The sequence below is a fragment of the Phaethon lepturus genome, unplaced genomic scaffold (assembly GCF_000687285.1).
Source record: "Phaethon lepturus isolate BGI_N335 unplaced genomic scaffold, ASM68728v1 scaffold13909, whole genome shotgun sequence".
NCBI classification, from domain to species: domain Eukaryota; kingdom Metazoa; phylum Chordata; class Aves; order Phaethontiformes; family Phaethontidae; genus Phaethon; species Phaethon lepturus.
Genome location: NW_010561292.1, coordinates 1 through 268, shown reverse-complemented (window position 1 = coordinate 268; position 268 = coordinate 1). Strand labels below are relative to the sequence as shown.

At 61.6% G+C, this 268-nt stretch overlaps 1 protein-coding gene across 1 annotated transcript in view; it reads right to left on the bottom strand.

The window, feature by feature from the left end:
• GCM2 (glial cells missing homolog 2 (Drosophila)) overlaps positions 1-171 on the bottom strand; it is a 4,917-nt gene extending 4,746 nt beyond the window's left edge. The window contains exon 1 of the mRNA XM_010293971.1: positions 130-171. Coding sequence (XP_010292273.1) covers positions 130-171 — 42 coding nt within the window. The remainder of the gene's footprint in view (positions 1-129) is intronic.
• Between the last annotated feature and the right edge of the window lie 97 nt (positions 172-268).

The following is a 268-nucleotide window of genomic DNA, read 5'->3' as shown; positions in this document are numbered from 1 at the left end:
AACCCAGCCACAAAACGAAGCTTTGCTCAGAGAGAAGGTATTGGTTTTTTGCCTCCCCTCTATCCAAGCCACCTGGCCCCGCGTTATAACCGGCCGGAGATTTTTCTACCGCATCCCCATCCCCGGTACCTGAGGCAGTTTAGGGTCGTTGATGTCCCAGGTGAGCTTCATAGCGGGGGGCAGCGGTAGCCAGCGGCGGCGACTCCCGCTTTTTTATGGGGTCGGGACGTCCCCCGGGGTGGGTGTGGGGGTCCCAGCCGGCCCCACG